Genomic DNA, 19989 nt, shown 5'->3' with positions numbered 1-19989 from the left:
CTTTCTCCTATGATGTTATGTAAAAAAAATGAACCGTGGCACCTTACCACATAATCCGTGTCGAAAATCGGCGACGCGTATGAAACAAATTGAGCATCGACACCTGCCATCAGAATTAACCCAGTTTCTATTGTAAGACTAATGATGAGATTGTAACCACTTTGGGGCTCCGTAAGTAGGGTTCATAAACCCGACATATGTTTAAGTCTTGTAAATAAAACCGGCCATGTGCGAGTCGGACTCGCGCACGAAGGGTTCCGTACCATTATTTATAAAAACGGCAAAAAAAATATGTTTGTTGTATGGGTGCCCCCTTATATATTTATTTTATTCTGTTTTTAGTATTAGTTGTTATAGCGGCAACAGAAATACATCATCTGTGAAAATTTCAACTGTCTAGCTATCACGGTTCATGAGATACAGCCTGGTGACAGACGGACGGACAGCGAAGTCTCAATAATAGGGTCCCGTTTGACCGTTTGGGTCCTACCCTAAAAAATGTATTAACGTTTACAGGTAAATCATATTGTTGTCGTTGTCCTAAGGGGGTGCCTTAGCAGGTGCAAAGAGCCTTCACAATCTCGCGCCACGCCTTCCTATCTTCAGCGACCCTTACGCATAAGATTACTTAGAGATAACTTCAAGGACAAGTATGTATTCGTCGCGGATTTTACCACCCAAAATAAGCATATGACTAACCACTGCACCTCTATTAAAACGCATGCATAATACATTGCATAAACAGGTTTAAATTATTCCTACATATTTGTATTGCGGAGGCGACGGGCCGTGGAGAATGCGTTTAGCTGTTTGGCGAAAGAGGAATGTACTAAGATCATATTAAAGTCATATAATGTTATTGCTTTGGTTTTTCGGTTGGTGTATGGACGAAAATAATTAGGTGTTTTGTGAAATGGTAATGTATTTTATATTCTACGTTTTGTATCACGGTGTTATGTATACATTAGTGCCATTTTTCTCTGTATTTAATGAAGCTAAGAGTAATACATATATATTGGTATATGTTTTAGAGAATTATGGCATATTTTATGGCATAGTTATTATAGTAATTTTGCATTGTTCAAGACTAAAAGAGGCAAGCGTTACTGAACGCCGTATAAAAATTTAAAAATATAAATTTACTGTAAAAACATAAGCCCGTAGTGTATAGAATATACTGTAGTTTCATTTAATACTAATAAAACATAAACATGAATTGATGAGACAAGTTTCTAATTTTTATTTTTGTTTTTTTGGGTTGCGCATCACATTTACTGCATGAATAGATTTTAAACTAGTTTTGGTATTAGAACAGTCAGAACTTATTAAATTGTTACGTACTTTTCCCTGTGTAGCTATAAAACAAAGTCGAATATTAATTATATGTATGAGCGCTGTCAATAACTCATTCATATATCAGAATAATACGCAATGACTCGAATATCGTAAAAACTACGAAAATATACAATGAGTTTTAATTAGCTGTGCTAGAAGATGCCAAAACAATACAATTCTTAAATAAACAATATAATCTAACATTACGCTGTAACAGTTAATCATTATTTTACACCTCGTGTACAATAGCGTCATCAGTCTACGTCATTTTCGCACGAAAAACGCACTAGTAAATGACACACCCACAACTTACAATGACGATTAAATCATTCGTGTTTTACGTTACATCCTTACCGATACACAAAACTTAACAATCAATTAATCAATGCCTTTATTTTCATGTAACCAAGACACATTTTATTAGTAACACTTACAAAGTAAAGGGTTAGTAGGTAGGCACAGCGAGACTTAAATTTAAAACAAAATATCACTGACGGGAGAATGCAATCCCTCGCAGTGTGACAAATAGGGACAGGGTTAGCTATCATTCGCAGGATGCTGTTGGGTCTGACGTGTATCCGGCGCGCACGCATGGTGGTACAGAAGTAGTCCACACGCGCCGCTACAGAAACGAGGCAGCCCCATCAACACCCGGAACGCATTGTTATACGGGACCTTAAGAGCCATATGCTCGTTGCGAATACTGCGCCCACAAACTTAACCTCCATATAATTCGTATGACGCGCAATTTGTCAAATCTAAATTTTAATAACATGGTAATACGAATCAAGGCACACGTCTTCGTGAATGACACGATCTATAATATGTGGTTTTATTTTAGAGTAGGTACTATAAGGAATTGTTAATTTCCTGAAAAAAACATACAAAGGAAAGGAATATTTCCATCTGTCTAGGAAAAGGTATTATGTTCCTATTCCGGACGTGAGTCACTATATCTTGAATTACACTATTAATACTAAATTAAATAAATAATAAAATTAAATAAAAACAATTTAAAATTAATTTATTTTATTTTAATTTATTTAATTTATTTAGGTTTAAATTGTATTTGTTATTATTTGTTTTATCTCGTATCACTGTATTTTTTTTAATATGTTTTGTAGTTCGCAGTGCCTTAGTAGTAATACTGTAATGCTGTGTAACTAATTTGAATAATAAAATAAATAAATATTAGTATCCAGTATAAGCGACATAAAGAAAATCGTTATTGCTTTGAGTGTTAGTTAAAAAGGCCTTCAAATGTGGTTAATCTTATCGGTTAATGACCTGTTTACCTTCATTGAATGCAGGATTTTTGTTATTGTACTCACGTTAACTCTTAGGGGGAAATTGTATTTTTCTATTGAATAATTTTTTGCATTAATAAAAAACTGTTAGTCATAGATACAACTTGCGTGAATTGCAATGGTTGCCAGCCACTGAGCGTCAACTTCGTGTTACACTGATAACTAGTCTTCCAAATTGTAACTCAGACGAGACTGGCGTAGTGTCCGCGGTTACGGACGGGCCTTACCAAAGATTTAACAGATATATTAGTTAAAGAAAAATTACCACATTCGCCGGTAAGACAGCTAAAGTCGCAGGTACAATTTGCGTGGCCAACTGCAATGGCTGCCAACCACTTAGCGTCAGCTTCACTGAGTTGTCCGTCTTCCATACTGTCACTCCGACCAGACTGGCGTAGTGTCCGCGGTTGCGGACGGGTAAGGACACGACCTTGCCGGGCAGGGGTTCGGAGGTGGGCCAGAGGAATTGGGTGGACTCGACGGTTTCTGAAACAAAGGCAGACATTTACCCCCTTATTCATAAACGTGTACTAAAGTTACGATGCCGCTAATAATCGTTTGTCCCTTTCCATCATACCAATACGTTAATACACGTTTATGAATAAGGGGGTTATAGTCCCAATGTCACGCTTTTGATTACCGAATGTTGGCAGAAGGACTCCTAATTCTGTTAAGACAAGATGGGGACCATCTTCACCAAAAACATTTTCATGTAAAATGTTGCCAAGACGAGACCATATGGCTCGCACTGTCAAGATCAGATCTCATGTAGAGCCAAGCTTTATCTATCTCCACCTTCCGTAGCTTTATCTTTACACGCCCTAACTTCACAAACTATACAGCTTAGTTAAAATATGTGGCTGCGCTTCGCTTGCGAGCTCGTCTTGGCGGGGCACTACCGTGCCGCCGGATTTATTTCACAAATGAATGATTTTTCGGAAAAGTTGTCAAATCTAATGTGAATTCCGACCTTATCAGAATGTTTAAAAATTAATATACATATTAGAGAAAATGCCGTCAAGGTATTCCTAAGACAAGCTTAGAATATTTTGAGCAAGATTTTAAGAATATTGTTAATGTAAATAATGTATTTAGGTATTGGATGCCTTGACATGACAGCAAATATGACGTGTTATTTTTACCACAGATGTATATTCCCCGTGGACTTTTACAACAAATCGTTCGGAAATAAAAATATTCTAAGCAAATGTAAGCAAAGGTTTCTTTCAAAACATGATCTCTCTCTCATAATTTGTGAACAGTATGCCAAAATTGACAATTTACTTTTTGGAAAGCAAATTTTTGGTCAGCCGGCATTATCATCAACACCTTGATGGAGCCATAACACGAAAAATTGATTGAAAATCGCGACCCAATCAGCCCGATGTTGTTAGTACAATGCCGGAGGCCCAGAGTGAGTGCAGTCCTTTCCTAGTGGGTGCACATTCATACAATGAGGGGCTGCACAAGATTGCACTTCCCGCAGCGCCGGAGCAAGTGGAAAATAAAGTAAGCCTTTTTTTATTGACCAGAAGTGTATCTTTGGCTGACCGATATTAGATAACCGCTTTGAACCAAGGCTCGGAAACCGGTTAAATTTCCAAACCGTTATCATATACTTGGCGCAAAACCTTTTAATTTCGGCTTCGTTCGTAAAACTGTTATTTTCAAACCGGTTTTTAGGAGAACATTTCCATAAAGTTCTTCTCAGATTAACCGGTTTAGAACAATAAAAACCGGTTTCTTCCTATGTTGTGTCTTTGTTTACGCAGCACACTACCGAGCCGGCCGGACGACTCGTCGCTTGTCGAATAAACCGGTTTATTTAGGTTACAATAAAGTTCGAAGTAAAACTGAAATAAATCGGTAGTTACTGGTATTTTTAAAACCGGTTTCGAGTCTTGCTTTGAACGCCACGCATACCGTCGGCGGCGCATTATCGTGAACCTTGTCGGAATGCACGAAGGTTGATTTTGGACCCGCGCGCGTCAGTTGACGTCTTTGGCGGTCAAACGGTTAAAATGAATCGCTCAAAGCAGGACGTATTTCTATGTACCTTGTACATTCTGCATTTGTGACGTTCCACAGAAAAGGTACCTTATGGCAGTTGGTACTTACGGCGCGTTGTACAGTCTGCTGCTCTTGTTCCCAGTGTTCTCTCTCCCTAGGCCACTCACTCGGTCACTCACTCCTTGTGTCACTCGCTCTCTATGCCCCCCCCCCAACCCAAGGTCACTCACGGTCTTGTACGGCCACTCACTCCTTATGTCACTCGGGCACTTCTTAGGTCACTCGCACACTCCGACGGTCACTCATTCTACAGGTTACTCACTCCCTCGGTCAATCGCTCTTCGTCTCTTGCTGCTCTTGTTCGTGGCATTGTATACAGTAAACTCACCATAGCTCCCCGGTATATACGCGTTTCCATTGTTCTTCAGTATCTGCACGCACGTGTCGGCCAGGAACGAAGCCCGCCCGGTCACTCACTATTCCCTATGTTACTCGCTCACTCGGTCACTAACTCTCCCTCTCCTGCAGCTCTTGTTCGTGGAATTGTATGCATTAAACTCACCATAGCTCCCCGGTATATACGCGTATCCATAGTTCTTCAGTATCTGCACGCACGTGTTGGCCAGGAACGAGGCCCGCCGGGTCACTCGCTCCCTAGGTCACTCACTATTCTCTATGTGACTCACTCACTCGGTTACTAACTCTCCCTCTCCCGCAGCTCTTGTTCGTAGAATTGTATACATTAAACTCACCATAGCTCCCCGGTATATACGCGTATCTATAGTTCTTCAGTATCTGCACGCACGTGTCGGCCAGGAACGAAGCCCGCCCGGTCACTCACTATTCCCTATGTTACTCGCTCACTCGGTCACTAACTCTCCCTCTCCTGCAGCTCTTGTTCGTGGAATTGTATGCATTAAACTCACCATAGCTCCCCGGTATATACGCGTATCCATAGTTCTTCAGTATCTGCACGCACGTGTTGGCCAGGAACGAGGCCAGCAGCAGCACGGCGAATGTAAAGGCCACTATACACGCGCTCTCCTTCTGTAGGACCTTGCTGCTTTTGGTCTTGGCGTTCTTGTGGGAGGTTAGCTGCATCACGCAGGCGCCGAGGAGGCCCCAGGTTAGGAAAGTTTCTTGAGCGGCTGCTGTCCAACTCTGTTGGTTAAAGGATCTATTAGCGAAATTATCGTTAAACTCGCCTTACAGCAAGTAATTATAAATGACGCTGTTTTATGACAAAAAATTGCGTACAAAAGAGCCCTTGGGGGCCTACCCGCAGAATACATTTTTGAATTTAGATTATTTACATATACCTATTGCGATTTTCAATATTGATTGAGGGTTTCGAGGCACGAGGGTTAAACAAATTTTGCCACCTAGTAAAACAAGCATTTATGACCACATAAACGCGAGAAAAACACTAACTGTAAAATGTCAATATAAAACATAAGGAATTATGTTAGATGATTATGAAACATAAATATTTAATAACACGCATTTTTTTTATTTTTTTTTTTATTAACTTATTCTATTTATTGACAATAACAATATACATAATGGATATATACAGATGATTACTATAACTAGCTTATATCTAAAATAGGCCCTTGAGGGCATTTAAGTTTGAGTTTAAGTTTATTTTACAGTTAGTGTTTTCCTCGCATTTGTGTGGCGAAGTAATCAGATGCAAATTTTGAGTTGTGGTACTCCGCCCCATATGTGGATAAAATGCAACGTTCTCATTAGTTTTTGAACAAGAGAGCCTTTACGTCTATTATGCTTTAATGTGTATTATATCACAATTGTCTCAACACTTTTGTATAAGCAAGGTCCAATGTTAATTTTCAAAAATTACCATACCACTCCATTACTCCAAATAAAACAAAGCCTTGCTGTAAAACAGCGTGTATTTCATTATGTTAATGTCCATAACCATCTGTCGATTTGAATTTACAAGTGTTCGTATGAATACCTATTATGTCACACCCATGAAGTGCCTAGTTAAACAATAAACAGAATGGACTAGTAGTTCACCCTGTCAATGTCCGCGAAACAAAAAAAACAAACTTTAAAAAAAACGGCCACAACCGAATACAGAACCTCCTCTTTCTATGAAATTGAAGTCAGTCAAAAACTGTATTTATTGGGTCAAAAATACTCATTCTGACAAGTTAGGCATCGAAGGCACAGACCTATCTGACATTCAAACACGATTGAAAATTCGATAAAAATATATTAAGCGGCTATTAAATTTATCAATAAACAATAAAAATAAATAATAAAAGTTAGTGTTTTATAACCAGAGATCGGACAAATTTGCGTCATTGCTCGCAATAATGTGGACATGACTCCAAAATTAATCAAATATGTAATCATTTAATTAATTTCTTACTTGACTTAAATTTTAATTCCTAGTCAATAAATACAAAAGTTTGTTAAAGTATAGATTTATTAACGAAAATAATCAGTATTTTTTCCAAAATTTCTGCAGTCAGTCTATTTCTTTTTACATCAAAAATATACTTAAGTGCTGAAAAACTTCGCTCGCACTCCACTGATGTTAATGGGGCAAACTTAAGTAGTTTTATATATATTTTCTGTTCTTTGTTTAGTTTATCCTGATTTTGAGGTTATCGCCCACAACTTAGAACAGAAAATAAACTCTGAATTATACTGGAATAATAATATTCCTATAAAACTACTTAAGTTTGCCCCATTAACATCAGTGGAGTGCGAGCGGAGTTTTTCAGCACTTAAGTATATTTTTGATGTAAAAAGAAATAGACTGACTTGACTGCAGAAAATTTGGAAAAAATACTGATTATTTTCTTAATAAATCTATACTTTAACAAACTTTTGTATTTATTGACTAGGAATTAAAATTTAAGTCAAGTAAGAAATTAATTAAATGATTACATATTTGATTAATTTTGGAGTCATGTCCACATTATTGCGAGCAATGACGCAAATTTGTCCGATCTCTGTTTATAAGTAAAACTCATTAATACCTTAATATAATATACTTGGTTGGTATGAATTAGTGACACGTTTAAAAAAAAGCTATAACTCCTAAGGAGTTAAAGATTCTTTTTCACAACCCATAACTCCCGCGGGAACAATATAGGCCTTTGTCTTTCAGTACACCTGCATGAAATTAGATATTTTTCGAGCAAGTGTGATGAATTTTTTTTAACCCTCAAGCACAAGTTGAGGACAAATACAAACTTAAAAACTGTATTTATTGCGTCAAAAATACTCAAGGTTACAAACACTTAAATAACAAATAAAAGTAAACAAACAATTTGTAAATTTTCGGGTAGTTATAACATTTATTGGTTAACCAACCAAATACAAAACCGTCTGGATCTGTCACTGAACGACCTGACTTTAACCTACATTATTTGATCATGTAATGTTTCATCTACCCTCAACTGGCTTAAGGAGCCATTTGAGGGTACATTTTGTTTACTTTTATTTAAATACCTAAAGATACAGATTATAGACAATGCAATTCAGTCCTAGTGGGATGACCCGAAATGAACTTACATGGCCGTTTCTGAAGAATTCACTCCAGTCCGTCTCCGAGAAGATATTGGTCACAGAGTCGTAGGGTATGAGGGTCAGTAGCTTCGTACAGAGGACCAGCGTGCCGCACATTGGTAGGAATATTAGCATGTACACTGCCTGCAACAGGAAACAAGTTTGTAATAAACTTTATACCCCTAAGATAACCGGAGACGCTAACCCCCTTATTCATAAACGTCTACTAAAGTTGACAAGCCGCTAATAATCGTTTGTCCCTTTCCATCATACCAATACGTCGGAAAGTTACCTATGTTATTCGTTAAACGTCGCTTCGTTTTCTTACGTCCTAAGCGTGGTAAAAATATTTCGTACATAAATTCCGAAAAACTCATTGGTACGAGCCGGGGTTTGAACCCGCGACCTTCGGATTGAAAGTTACACGCTCTTACCGCTAGGCCACCAGCACTCTTACTTTTCCATCGCAATAAGATAATTAATAGTAAGATATCCTATTGTTAAATCAATAACAGCGTCACCTCCACAATCTACATTTGCATTTATTTGACTAAAATTTAGTCGATAGGTAATTTAATTACCTTGCCATAAGACCGCAGTCCTTTGCTAAGCGCCACGAACACGATCATCCAAACCACAGCCAGGTCAAACGCCACTTGGAACTTTATCGTCCCCAGACCGCTATAACCTTGGTTCTGTTGTAAATCCTCTCCGTAGAAGTATTGCAGTAGTGAGTCTTGTATTTTAAAGCACGTGTCGCTAGGTTTTGCCTAAATTAACCCTTACTTTGCCATAAGATCCCAGTCCTTTGCTAAGCGCCACGAACACGATCATCCAAACCACAGCCAGGTCAAACGCCACTTGGAAATTTATCGTCCCCAGACCGCTATAACCTTGGTTCTGTTGTAAAACCTCTCCGTAGAAGTATTGCAGTAGTGAGTCTTGTATTTTAAAGCACGTGTCGCTAGGTTTTGCCTAAATTAACCCTTACTTTCCCAACTAGCAAAGTAGTCATATAAGATTGAGCTTATTCAGCTAATAAATCATATAAAAGTCATGTAGACGTGAATTATACAGCACATGTCGTATAAAGCCAGCTTATGCAGCTTTTTAGTTACTCAGCATATCAGTCATGTAAGCAAGTCGAGTAAACGTTTACTCGACTTGATTATATGACTAATAAGTCATATAAGAAATGCTGAATAAGTCACTTTTTTACGTGGCTTATATGACTATTTAGTCGAGTAACAGTGACTTATATATCTGACTTACGACATGTCAAGTGCAGTCGAGTAAAAGCAATGTAGTTTGCTATTATATGACATCATGTAACTTATACAGCACAATAGCTATATATGTTACATGCTGTCATATAAACGCGAATTATAGAACATGTTATATATGAGTATCTTATTCAGCGATTTAGATATTGATGAATAACTTACCTCTACCTGATGCTCATGTGACTATTTGGTCGAGTAATGACATTTTATATGCCTTTATTGGAGCAGAATTAAACGTAGTCGAGTAAATGATACAACTTTGCTATTATACCACTATTTAGTATAAATGCTACCTTTTTATGACTGTTATAGCTCTTAAACATCATTTAAAGACATCCGACACATTGTTTGGATATAAACATTTAGTATATGAAAATGGATTGGATTAAATGGAAAAACATGAAAAAGACCGGTGGATACAAGAGGAAAATGAAAAAGAAGCGGCAATCTATTATCACCAATTTAAAAACTACTCTTACGCAAGGAATTTCGGTAAACCGAAGTGAAGTGACAAGTGCTAATTTTTCAAGTGGTTCCGTAGAAATAACAAATGTGACCGAAAAAAAAACTAGTACTGCAGAGTCGGAAAACATGCACGTTGATGTTGGTGGCGTTGTAGAAGATAGCTCCGTACAGGAAATGGAACTCCAATTCAATGCTGATGAGAGCAGTGGATCCGAAGATATGGATGATTTGGGGATGATTGTCGGTATTGTCAGTATTCACACAAAACTCACATTCCTCTAATGGATAGTGATCATATATAGCGTACTCTGAACAGTTTGGGCACCAGAAAAAAATGGTGTCGTGTAGATTTTTTATATTATTGTCCGATATAATAAAATGTGTGGGATCAATTGTCAACGGGGACGTTGAGTATCCGCATCCAATACACATCGAAGACAAAATGAAATGAGTCTCGCTCCAAGGCCACTGTACATCAGTATCACTCCACAATTGATCTTCTTTTCTTAAAAAACAGTCCACATCAGCTACAATGACCATATTTCACGGTGCTACTTGTCTCTAGAAATAAAATACTAAAATCTGTAAAAAGGTTTTTTCAGAAACTCTAACGAACCCTAAAATATGTCCGACAAAATATGTATAATGGCGCTTTGACCGCTAAACTTGCTATATAAGATGCGATTATATAGCTTATAACTGGATAAATGCCGTATAGCCGCGGCGTTCAAGAAAATCATCAATATTAATTAAATTTATATTTAATTAACTAAGAATTATAGTGGGGCATTAAATATTTACTATTAAACATAGTTTACTTCATCAATAAACTTACCTTCGCAATACATTTCTACCATACGCCGACGTTCTGAGCATTCTTAATAAAAACATGTAACATCATGGCTGACTAATAAAGAAAATACTTACCGTCAAGACTTATTAAGACGAATTCCTTTTTTAGTAGTATCGAGTTATATTATATTGTTTAGTAGCCTAGGATGCGATTACTCCACAAATATGTCATATAAATGGAAGTTACAGATCAGTTCAGTCATATTTAAGTCATGTAATTTGCTAATATACAGCTAAATTGTCATAAGATAGTCACGTCGGTGGTTATTATAAGATCTATAAGTGGCGGTGGTTGCAGTTAAACAACTTTTATATGACTGAAATGCTGAATAAAATGGGCCCAAATCGCGTCATATAAACGTAATGATTTCATAATGATGACTAATAGTAAGAGCTAAAAGGATACCGCAGAAACGTTGCCGCAACCATTATATGACGAAATTTTGCTAGTTGGGTTGCCATAAGACCGCAGTCCTTTGCTAAGCGCCACAAACACGATCATCCAAACCACAGCCAGGTCAAACGCCACTTGGAAATTTATCGTCCCCAGACCGCTATAACCTTGGTTCTGTTGTAAAACCTCTCCGTAGAAGTATTGCAGTAGTGAGTCTTGTATTTTAAAGCACGTGTCGCTAGGTTTTGCCTAAATTAACCCTTACTTTGCCATAAGACCGCAGTCCTTTGCTAAGCGCCACAAACACGATCATCCAAACCACAGCCAGGTTAAACGCCACTTGAAACTTTGTTAGAACCTTGGTTCTTTTGTAACCTCTCCATAGATGTTTTGCGGTAGTGTCTTGTATTTTAAAGCACATATTGCTAGGTTTTGCTCAAAATAACCCTTACCTTGCCATAAGATTCCAGTCCTTTGCTAAGCGCCACAAACACGATCATCCAAACCACAGCCAGGTTAAACGCCACTTGGAACTTTGTTAGAACCTTGGTTCTTTTGTAACCTCTCCATAGATGTTTTGCGGTAGTGTCTTGTATTTTAAAGCACATATTGCTAGGTTTTGCTCAAAATAACCCTTACCTTGCCATAAGACCGCAGTCCTTTGCTAAGCGCCACGAACACGATCATCCAAACCACAGCCAGGTTAAACGCCACTTGGAACTTTATCGTCCCCAGACCGCTATAACCTTGGTTCTTTTGTAAAACCTCTCCGTGGAAGTATTGCGGTAGTGTGTCTTGTATTTTGAAGCTTGCGTTTTTTCCTCCGGAATCTGAAAAAGGTTTTTTATTAGTAAATGTGACAAATGACGGCCTTAATGCCAGTTTTCTTAACAGTCAATCATAAGCCCAAACAACTGGTACAGAGATAATTATTGAGAACCCCTCGTATGCTTAGGCACGGATCCGTGCGTGTGAATTTAAATCTATTGTTTCAAATGTCAAGGTCACTTTTTCTATGATCAAATTTGACAGGCCGCATACCAGGGTTTAACTCTGAAAACTCGTTTCGCAAGCACTGGACCAGGGATTGGAACCGGTTTTTTGGAAAAGCTTAGATATAAACATATATTTCGGTTTATTTTATACTCGAAATATAGGACTCGGTTGTGTTTTTAGATAATGACTTCGTATTATTAGATTGCCCAATTAGAAATGAAATAATTAACAAAGAACGAAAAAATACCGTTTTCGTTCCCATACAAAAACTACCGGTTTCCGATCCCTGCACTGGACTGTTATTACTACGTATGGAACCGGCACAGAGCACCAGTATTTTGTCCCGTGAGTTGTTGTTTTGACAACAAACCATAGAAGCGGAGCGTGAATCTCGCGACCTAAACGTGTAAGCGCCATGTACTTTACGGTGCTTACGACGTTTTGGTCGCGTGGTACAGTTTGCGATTGCGCCAATTAACTTAATGCTCGGAAGCAACAAATACAAAAGCATGCTTATCTTTATAATCGTAAATATAATAAGTTATATTTTTTTTTAAATGATACACGCTTTAATAGCTAACTGTAACTTTCAACAGGCAATTGATACTCATCGAGACAATTCTATCTAATCCTAACACATTTACGTTGCGTTGTTTTATCACAGAGTTCCTATGGCCACCTCCCGAGTCCATCATCAGATCAGCTCGGTGGTACCATAATATTGCATTGTCACCCAACTTACATATGTATGTGAAATTTCAGCTCAATAGAATAATGGGAAGCGGGTCTAATTTAGCATGAAATATTTGACCTGAACATACGTACATACAGTAAAGGTATTAAATATCGATACGGACAAAGTTACAAAAATATGTACACACTACCTTAATACTATAGGCAATAAGGTCGTGTATACATTGCAAGTTAAATAAAAGTTTGTAAAAAAGTATATGAATGCATTTTACCAATAAACAGTTAGTGACGAATAGTAATAGAATTACTATCATTGTCTACGTAAATTGACTGCACTAGAAAAAAATCAATTGAGTAAATTGACTACCGCCTAGCCGACCTTCAAATGTTTCCTGTTTCGTCCAACGTTAGGCAGAAGCCATTAAAATTGGAACCATTGAGAAGAGAATGAGAGCAATGCCATGGTAACTAGTATAATCGCTATAGATATATTGGAGAGGCCAAGGCGCTCAAAAATATCTGAACATACGCCTTGAATATAGAGGCGCTATTTAACGCTTTAAAAGCCATAAGGGTATCAGAAATTATGCATAATTGAACCCTATAAATATGAAACAGTTCAAAATCATGTGGGAAATATATTGCCGCTAGCCAGATGCAATTTCCCACATACAAAATCTTACGGTAAGTGACAAAGGTGTTCCATTATAAGCCTATAATACCGTAAGATTTTGTTATCTAACCTTACTCTGAAGAAAGAATATTTAGGTCATACTGAACAAATTTTACTATGACATCAAATTTAAAATCGTGAAAAAACAGCTGTTCTATAGACATCTAATTCGCAGAATTATACTGAAAAAATTTTCGCGTTACGTATCGCGACTGGCCCAGAAGATTTCTGAAAGTTCGTTTAGACATGACAAAATCAAATCAACCCGTACCATCAGGATCAAAATTGCATGGACAATTTATAAATTATTTCATTCATAACCTATATTTATAGTTTGTGTCATCCACGAAGACGCGCAAATTTGTCAAATCTATGCTTTAATAACATGACATTACGAGTCAAGGCGCGTCGTCGTGAACGACACGATCTGTAGCTAGAAATCTATACTATCCGCAAACCAAACTGACGACCGAGATTATATAACGATCTCTTTCACTCTTACTTCGAATATGCAAGTGGGAATGGGAAATTTCAAGACCCCAGTCGTCATTTGTGGATAGTAGTGTTGTGTTCCTGTTAGCTCTGGAATGCAAAGACTTGCATTTGTCCCTTAATAAACTATCAAGTGAATTCTTCGCCGGACGATATTGGCCTGTCAGTTATTCGCAAAATCTGACAATCACGAATAACTGACAGGCCGATATCGTCCGGCGAACTGGTAATCAGTGGGCCCCTTTATACTTAAATACAAAGAAACATGTCAACTCACCTTCAAAACTAAACTCATGCGGCAACGCCCACTTGTATTTATCATTCGACGTTATAAATGAGTCTCTGAAGTACACGAAAATCCATGACAGTCCTATAATACTGTATATGCCCGTTACTGTCTGCATTATGAGCATGGAGACGCCGACTCCTTGGAAAATGGGTGATATCCTCCACATGTCTACGGGGCCTGACTCCAGGACTTGGCCGAGGCAGAGGTGCAGAGTGAATAGTGGTATACCTGAAAATATACAGGCCATTAAATAAGGCAGCGTGGATCCCTGGGTCACAAAGCCTCTATTAGGGGCTCGTAGCGGTACCTAAGCCTTGGTAAAAAAATATACATGTCAAATTTTTCCTTAGTAAAAAAAGTTAGGGGGACGAGAAAAAAATTCTCATTCGGGTCACAAAAATAATGTTGATTTCAAGGAGGTCGCATCATATTACTGAATTAGGGGGGGGGGGGGGGGGGGGTGTAGTTACTACGAGTACAAACTACGCACTGAAATAAAGTTAACATATACATAAGAATGACAACAAATGCTGCTTCATTTTTTTGCTTTTATTTGGTTCCCGATGACCTGTGGAACCGCGGCTCTTTAATTACTTACCGATCAAATGAAACAGTATCAGGAACAGTATAATGAAGTTGGCTCCGAAATGGACGCCGAATATGGCGAAGCGGAAGATATTGAATATGCCGACGATGCAACCCAGACAACCTAACATGATTCACACGCCAAACAGCTGCGCTTCAATTAACTGACCAATCAAAAGTGACAGTATCAGGAATTGTATATGAAGTTAGCTCCGAAGTGGACGCTAAATATGGCGAAGCCAGAGATATTCAATATGCCGACGGTACAGGCAGGCACTTATGACATGACACCGAACAGCGGCTCTTTACTTACTTACCAATTAAAAGTGACAGTATAAGAAACTGTATAATGAAGTTGGCTCCGAAATGTACGCTGAATATGGCGAAGCGGGAAATATTGAATATGCCGACGGTACAGCTTAGGCAAGCTAACATGGCGCTCATACGGTGTGGCCACACACCGAACGGCGGCTCTTCAGTCTCTTCGTTTCTGGAACAAGATGAGTTTTTATAGTTCAAGTTTGTGACCTTTATGAAAAGTGATTTACAAATGCATATATTCATTTTTTTATGACTTTACAAGATTATTAACTTATACGGGATTTAAACACGTATAAAAAGATACTGTATCAATCTCCAAATAGTGGCTATTTTTTATTACAGATCGAAAAAAAAATATAGGGGATATATTACGATATTAATTTTTTTTTTGGAAATTACTGTTATTGACAAATAGAGCTCCTTTAGTAGTAAAACTACCAACTAATTTAAATCTATCTAAAGTAATTAAGTAACAATAACTTATATCTGAGAGATTTGAGGAAAAAGATCTTACATTATCTATAAAGTACCGTTTAAGTTTCCAAGAGAGAAATAGTTAAATAATATGGATTACATAGGACGATTAAATCATAATAAACGTTTGGTCACCGTCATAATAGCGCTGACAATAAATGGATTCCACAGGCCATTATGAGATGAGATGACACAGATAGAGGGACGTAACGTAATTTGTTAGTGGTTTATGTTTCACTGAATAATAGAGTACTATTATGATTGAAAAAACCGGCCAAGAGCATGTCGGGCCATGCTAAGAGTAGGGTTCCGTAGTTACTCTTCCATCACAATAAGCTTAACTGGAGCTTAAAGTATAGTAGATTGTTAACCAAGAGATGAACCATTTTTCTTGTATGGTGGGCCGCTAGAGGTTACACGAAATGTTAAGTATCATTATTAAGAATTTTTAATTTTTTTTTTTTTATACCACGACGGTGGCAAACAAGCATACGGCCCGCCTGATGGTAAGCAGTCACCGCAGCCTATGGACGCCTGCAACACCAGAGGCATTACATGCGCGTTGCCGACCCTTTAAAAACCTGTACACTCCTTTTTTGAAGAGCCCCATACTGTAGCCCCTCGGGAAAACCGCGGCAGGAAGCTCATTCCATAGCCGAAGCGTTCGCGGGAGGAAATTCCTCTTAAACCGCACAGTTAAATATTTTTTAACTTACCTCTCTTCAGTGGGACCAATAGCAGTTTGTTCCGCAGCAGTGACCCCAGTCAAGCTCTCACTAGAGTCACTGGACGAGCTCGAGCTCCTCGCTATGCTCCTCGCGCTGCGCCCCGTCCAGTCCCCAGTAACATCACTATCTCCCGGAGATGGAAGACTCAAAGCCCGGTTCATAAGCAAAGCCCTACGACCAACTATCAATGGCCCTGATGCCCCGTCACTGCTTAAATTTGCGGCTGTCACTTGTAACTGTATTGGAGCACTAGTCGGCCTCAAATTCACATGATGCTCCAAAAATAAGATCACAGGTAATGTTAAGGGTTCATTAGATTCTTCAGCCGATATAGCTGGCAGTACTATTGGGTCTAGACGACGCATTGAACTTCTTAAATTGTCATTTGTGGTGCCTGCACGTTCTAATGGGATTTCTCTATGATTCCCAGATAGTTCTGTAAAGCTTTTAGAGCGACCGAGCGCATGAATAGGTCTTTCAGGAATGTTAGTAAGAACTTCATCATGAGGTATAGTTGCAGTTACTACTTGAGCATTATCATCAATGGAACAGTGTGCATCGTCGGAATGTCCAGCATCCCCAATGCACTCTTTAATCTTACAAATAAGGTCTCCTTCATCACTATCATAATTCTTAGCTCCATCGTCAAGACATGCAAGCAGAGATTTGTCTAAAACTTCATCTAAGTCATTCAAAATATCCATAAATTGACATAGCGCTGTAGCTTGGAACTCTTCGTCATTTGTGATGTCTTTAGATTGTGATGTGAAGTTTGAATCAGACTTGTAGCATTCTCTAATGGTTTTCTGTAGGTCTTCCCTTAAGTCTTCTTCGTCTGACTTGTCCAGGTCATCACTTGATTGTTCACTGCTGTAATTGCTTTCCGTAATGCTGGAACTGTTTGAACCGCTGCTACTTGGTAAGAGGTCTCTTTGCTCATAGCGGCCCTCATCTATATTGATCACCTCCATGTTTATAGCATGGCCTAAGTCATAACCTGCTCTTTTTGGTGTTAACCCTGAAACAAAGAGCTGGTTCACTAGAAGAAGTAAAATTAAAGTTATATGCTTCTGCAATCATATTGTTTCGCAAAGTTTATGATGCAGTTTCTTTAATGTGTACTTTGAAGTCGGGCATGGAACGAAAAAGTCCAGATAAAAAAGTTGAGACATTCTTACACATATAGACCCTATAGACAGACCCACTGCCCACTGTACTTTAAATACCAAAAGTTTGTATTGTGGGTACTTAGACAAACATACTATATTATGTGCCCATCATATAAATGAACACCCTTTGGATTTTAATCCCATAGCCCAATAAATGAGGTATTCTGATCAGATCCACTCAACATCGGATACCAAACTCCATGTCAAACTCCGCAAGGGACTTGCAAGGGAGTCAGGACTCTCAGTTATGAGGAATACAATGCCATTATAAAGCGAGAATTTGAACCCAGGCATTATCTTCATAGGCAAAATCACAACCAACTATTAGCCTAGAAGTTGAATGGGGATAAAAACTATCCATTCTACTTAGAACTTCTAACTGAAAATAATGAACTTGCACAAATAGTAGAAGCACGTAACTTTTAACACACAACCTTCACACAATCCTACACAAGACCTTCACACTACACAAATCCCAAATAAGTACGCACAGTATTTAGTCGAGACAATTTTCCACAGTTTGTACATGTCGAAGTGTTTGCATTGGAAACATATCTACATATGAGTTAAGCTTCTAATAGGCACAATTAGTGCCCTGGGGGAGTGCTGGTTATTAGCATAGACATAGCAGTTTAAGATATGTAGCTCTGTATGTAGTGATGAGGGACTAGGTAATTACAAAGACTCCTAATGTACAGACAAAAATCTCTGACAAGCTTTTGAGTCATTCTGAAAAACTTAGGAATGTCACGTAATTTCTGGAATTAAAATTACATGAATTGCATGACTAAATTAGCTAGTGCTTATGTCTTCGATGCAAAATAAAAATCAAAAAATATTTTTTAGGGTTCCATGCCTCAAAAGGAAAAAACGGAACCCTTATAAGATCACTTTGTCTGAATATACTCAGGTCTACAGTCCCTAGAAGCTGTGTAAAAATTAAACTTAAAACTTACCTAACGTAAAAAATTATGTATATGCCGCAAAAATCGTTTATTTCGACAGTCGCGAGGGAATCAAAAAGGGTACTTCCCTTGACCTATACCTATGATATTTGATAAGTAATATCGTGTTACACAACAAGTACAGGAAAAAATATGAAAACTACAAATTAAAAAAAAAAATGACGTTAATTTGTACGGAAACCTCGATGGACGAGCCTGACTCGCTCTTGTCAGGTTTGTTAGTAATAATGTTCCTAAAATAGGTCACCATTTCATAACTTTGAAGATAAAAGAAATTATTGTGAGGCAACCCATGTACATCTTGTACAAGAATTGTGCAACTACCCAGCAATAGCACATATGTTGATGATTGCTTGGGGAACTACTTTTTATGGCCATTAGCAGTCACTATTATTTATCAATCTCTGTCTGTGAGTCACAATAGCCATGTCATAATCTGTTGTTGATAAAGTCTTACTGGACATTATAGCATAGCCCTGATTACGTATCTTGTTTTATCACTGACAATAGCCAATAAAACAAACAAATAACTCACCATTTGAATAACTATACTTGGAGCAAGAATTGACTTTTGACAGTTTTGAATTTAACCTTATATATTATTTATGTATAGAATAGAATAGAAATCATTTATTCAGACAACACGTCAATGCAAATAACACATGGCAAACACAGGGCAAACAAAACAGTAGAAACAGAGATGTGAAGCCAAAATGCCAGCCAGCAATGCAGCAGGAGCTGGCATGACTAGCATGGTCAATGCTGGTTTTTATGTGAAGCCAGTGGGGCTGGAGCTGAGATTGTCCCTTTTTTATAGCTCTCTACTGATTTACTAGTGTTATGTTGATTTGTGTTGACAATAATCAAGTACAGGCTGGTACAGAAATGTGTTATTAAATTTTTTTTATGTGCATATTGTTGATAATTTTAACAAAGCTTTGTGTATCAAAGGCAAAGTAGAATATTTTGAAATATGATGAATGGATGAAAACATTGCATGATCAAATAATGTAGATTAAAGTCAGATCGCTCAGTGACAGATTCAAGCGGTTTGGTATTTGTTTGGTAAAGCAAAAAATGTTGAAACTACCCAAAAATTTACAAATTGTTTGTTTACTTTTACCCTCATATTTAAATTAAACTGTAATTTTTAACTGCTCAATATTCAATTGTTTGAGATCATTGGGAAAATACCTAAAATAAAATGACACTTATCATTTGTTCTAAATTTAAATTAAATTAACAAACTCATTGAATTGTTTTAGATCATGAATAAAATAGCTAAAATAAATGTACATCTTAAGCATAATTTATTTATTTTAAATTCAAAAGTTAAGTGATGTTGTCACTTTTTTCTGATGAAACTGGACCTCATCATCATTTGCTTGCCCCTTTCCCATTACTTGGAGTCT

At 37.7% G+C, this 19989-nt stretch overlaps 1 protein-coding gene across 1 annotated transcript in view; it reads right to left on the bottom strand.

The window, feature by feature from the left end:
- Positions 1–19712, bottom strand: part of LOC133523047 (sodium-dependent transporter bedraggled) — a 44055-nt gene extending 24343 nt beyond the window's left edge. Inside the window, exons 1-8 of the mRNA XM_061858553.1 lie at positions 18104–19712; positions 16432–17461; positions 15238–15410; positions 14324–14563; positions 11832–12022; positions 8205–8342; positions 5579–5813; positions 2908–3128 (exon numbers count right to left, since the gene is read on the bottom strand). Of these exons, the coding sequence (XP_061714537.1) occupies positions 2908–3128; positions 5579–5813; positions 8205–8342; positions 11832–12022; positions 14324–14563; positions 15238–15410; positions 16432–17461; positions 18104–18140 (2265 nt within the window). The 5' untranslated portion in view covers positions 18141–19712. The remainder of the gene's footprint in view (positions 1–2907; positions 3129–5578; positions 5814–8204; positions 8343–11831; positions 12023–14323; positions 14564–15237; positions 15411–16431; positions 17462–18103) is intronic.
- Between the last annotated feature and the right edge of the window lie 277 nt (positions 19713–19989).

Source organism: Cydia pomonella, chromosome 11 (assembly GCF_033807575.1).
Source record: "Cydia pomonella isolate Wapato2018A chromosome 11, ilCydPomo1, whole genome shotgun sequence".
In the NCBI taxonomy this organism is placed as follows: Eukaryota; Metazoa; Arthropoda; class Insecta; order Lepidoptera; family Tortricidae; genus Cydia; species Cydia pomonella.
This window is presented reverse-complemented; position numbering and strand designations above follow the sequence as displayed.